We start from the raw sequence: 3,434 nt of genomic DNA, 5'->3' as shown, positions 1-3,434 counted from the left end.
TTGTTGCCTTCCTCCCATTTTATTGCTTTGGACCCTCGAAGACGTCGCAGTCGCAGTTAAAGTTTAAGTCTAAGTCGACGGTCGACTTAGACTTAGACGGAAGACGGAAACGGGAACGCCTCACACTTTATTGCTCTATCGCACATGACTCACACACATGACGCTCTATCACACACATGACACTCACACACATGACGCTCTATCACACATGACGCTCTATCACACATGACACTCTATCACACACATGCTCTATCACACACATGCTCTATCACACATGGTCTATCGCACATGACACTCTATCACACATGACACTCTATCACACATGACACTCTATCACACACATGCTCTATCAGACATGACACTCTATCACACACATGCTCTATCACACACATGCTCTATCATACATGACACTCACACACATGACACTATCACACATGCTCTATCACACATGACACTTAGACATATGGTGCAGGGTGACTTTATTATACAAGCCAACATCAGTCTTGTCAATGCTGGAGACCACATTGATCAGGCCCTGCACTATATTCAAACATTTCTAAAGGCCATGACCTCTGTGGGAAAACCCAACACATTTCCTTTTGGGAAATACATTTAGGCCAGGCACTACACCAAGTCTTGGAGATTAACACTGGGGAAATACATTTAGACAGGGTGCAATGTTAACATTACAAAAAACATTTAGGCCAGGTGATAGAGTCTTCTAGATTAAAACTTGGGAAATAAGTTTAGACATGGGGCAATGTTAACATTACAAAAAACATTTACGCCAGGCACTACACCAAGTCTTGGAGATTAAAACTGGGGAAATAAGTTTAGACATGGTGCAATGTTAACATTACAAAAAACATTTAGGCCAGGTGATACACCGAGTCTTCTAGATTAAAACTTGGGAAATAAGTTTAGACATGGTGCAATGTTAACATTACAAAATAAAATTAGGCCAGGCGATACACCAAGTCTTGGAGATTAAAACTGGGGAAATAAGTTTAGACATGGTGCAATGTTAACATTACAAAAAACATTTAGGCCAGGTGATACACCGAGTCTTCTAGATTAAAACTTGGGAAATAAGTTTAGACATGGTGCAATGTTAACATTACAAAAAAAAATTAGGCCAGGCGATACACCAAGTCTTGGAGATTAAAACTGGGGAACTAAATTTAGACATGGTGCAATGTTAACATTACAAAAAAAGATTGACCCCCCATTGTCCTGATGTGAAAGTTAACCTTGAAGACGTTGACAAGCTTGGATGGCACAATAAGGCTTCAAAGCTAAAGTTCAGACTGGGGAACTCAAGACTTTGGACACCAAAGACTTGAAGAAACCTGGAAGAGCAAAGGCTCAAAAAACATAACAAAACCTGGCAGGAAGGCTGAAGACACGACACTCCATTGGCGGTTCCACGGAAACTTTATTGTGTAGGTTACAATTCCAGTTCACAGCAGCACAATGACTCACGTTGGTGTTTGTCCACAGGTGAGGACCTCCTGGTCACTGCATCGGGATAGCATCCACAAGACTACACGGAAAGACGCAACTTTGGTTATGGTCATGCAACATTTATGTCCGCGCACAAAATCATTCAACTCACTTGACGAGATCTTTCAATTAATCCGGAAATGTAAAACCAAATCCCAACTTTCAAAGTATATTGGACGACTTTAAAACTGTCATTGGGCAACAACTGAGGACTTTACCTTGAATGTGCATTCTGTTCCGGGTGGAAGGCTATCCCAGTGATGTTTGTTTAATATGCTAACACTCAATTGGAAATGGCACACCTCAAACTTTCACATACTCTGGAAAGGCCGCACTGCTCATGTGAACCTGCGCAATCGCACGCTTTTAAGTGAAACGCTTGTATTTTAAGGGGACATGTCCCAATCTATCCGCCATTTACACATTTTACGGGTCAATAGTTCAAGGAGCGTTTGTGGATCAGCAGTCACAAACAACTTTTAAGAGTCTTGTCTTATGAGTAAAAGTGCTACAGTGGAGGCTAGGACAACATTTTGGCTCTAACACGTGAAAATCCAGCTTCCGTGCAGGGGAAATAGCGCATCTAGGTAAATGCTTCCAATTCAAATATATTTTCTTCTGCTTTAACCATCATAACTGTAATAGCTTCATACAAATAATTACAAATACTTGACAAAAATAGCCAGCCAGCTCAAATTCATGACCATTACAAAAATCTACATGCCGCAAATACTTTGGGGCTCTTTCGCAAAACCACATGGTAAATCCACACCTTATCTTCACACGTAATTCCCTACACTTCGCGTTACGAGGGCGGCGGAAGGCTTCAGCTGATACATTTACAAGTGTGGACTTGCCTGCAATCTCCACAGTGGCTGGACATTTGTCACCAATGACTACAAAACACAAGTCATTTTTCTACATATTTTATTCTTTTAAATACATTAACCTGTCATTTCTTCATTTGGAATCTACGCCTTCAAACATCTATTACCAAAGGACTCAGAAAGCCACCATTTCCCATACACGGAAGCGTATTGGATTATTTGGGGAAAAAAACCTTTCACCCTCTTGACATTATACTGGCACACAGTTACGTTGACTTTCACATTAAGTGAACAAGTCTTACCGCACCATTAGACCTACTCACAGGGTAGCGTTATTTTGTAGTACCGTCACATCCTTTTATTCAACAATGCTAAACTGACACCACTTTACCGGTTTCGGCGCTAAACGAGTCCGGACCGGAGAACCTCCGTGCGGACCGTCGGGTCGGAAAACTCCAACATCCTTGCCCCCCCTCTCTAAAAATCACACACAAAAGGGATCGTTAACAATGCGCTCATTTGACATCGCCGTCTCCACGTCGAGTCTCGTACCTGAGGCGGCCTGAGCCTCGGTCCTCTTCTGAAGACGCCTCGCGGGGTTCGAAGCCACCTGAAACGGCAAAGGGTCAAGGACATCATTGATCGTACAATACGCAGTAAAGGTGCACAAAATGTCAACTCTAACACTGCTGTATCCAAACTTTCTTTATTTACACACTAACAAACTGAGTAGCACCTGATTTTACCGAAATATTTATTGTGCATTACACCAAATACAAACTTCTCTTATTTGCCACTCTCTGGATGTTAATACTTCAACCTTGACCTCTTCAATTGTCAAACCTCCCGCCCAAAAACAACCTCAATTAAATGCTTTGCCTACCAAATAGCCAAAGAGATCATCGTCAAATACACTTCTAATTCAAATGACCAAATAATATATTGAGTTGTGCCACCTGACGTTCTTTGCCATGAAGTCCAAAAACAACAACTGTTGCAACACAAACACTTCCGGCGTGAAATTGCTAACATTGCCGCTTCACGAGAGCATTCATCCGGGCCTAAAACACTGCCGTTCCAAATCTCTGTTCACACTGCAGACAA

At 41.9% G+C, this 3,434-nt stretch overlaps 1 protein-coding gene across 6 annotated transcripts in view; it reads right to left on the bottom strand.

Annotated features, from left to right (window-relative positions):
• Positions 1-495: 495 nt before the first annotated feature.
• cdk17 (cyclin dependent kinase 17) overlaps positions 496-3,434 on the bottom strand; it is a 34,252-nt gene continuing 31,313 nt past the window's right edge. For 2 of the 6 annotated variants that reach the window (XM_061668511.1, XM_061668512.1), the window contains exons 17-19: positions 2,883-2,940; positions 2,722-2,807; positions 496-1,543 (exon numbers count right to left, since the gene is read on the bottom strand). In XM_061668511.1, the coding sequence (XP_061524495.1) occupies positions 1,479-1,543; positions 2,722-2,807; positions 2,883-2,940 (209 nt within the window). In that variant the 3' untranslated portion in view covers positions 496-1,478. Of the gene's footprint in view, positions 1,544-2,721; positions 2,808-2,882; positions 2,941-3,434 lie in introns of those variants that run through there. The other 4 variants (XR_009767634.1, XR_009767640.1, XR_009767638.1 and 1 more) reach the window with 4 other exon arrangements.

This window comes from Phycodurus eques, chromosome 22, assembly GCF_024500275.1.
Source record: "Phycodurus eques isolate BA_2022a chromosome 22, UOR_Pequ_1.1, whole genome shotgun sequence".
NCBI classification, from domain to species: Eukaryota; Metazoa; Chordata; class Actinopteri; order Syngnathiformes; family Syngnathidae; genus Phycodurus; species Phycodurus eques.
This window is presented reverse-complemented; position numbering and strand designations above follow the sequence as displayed.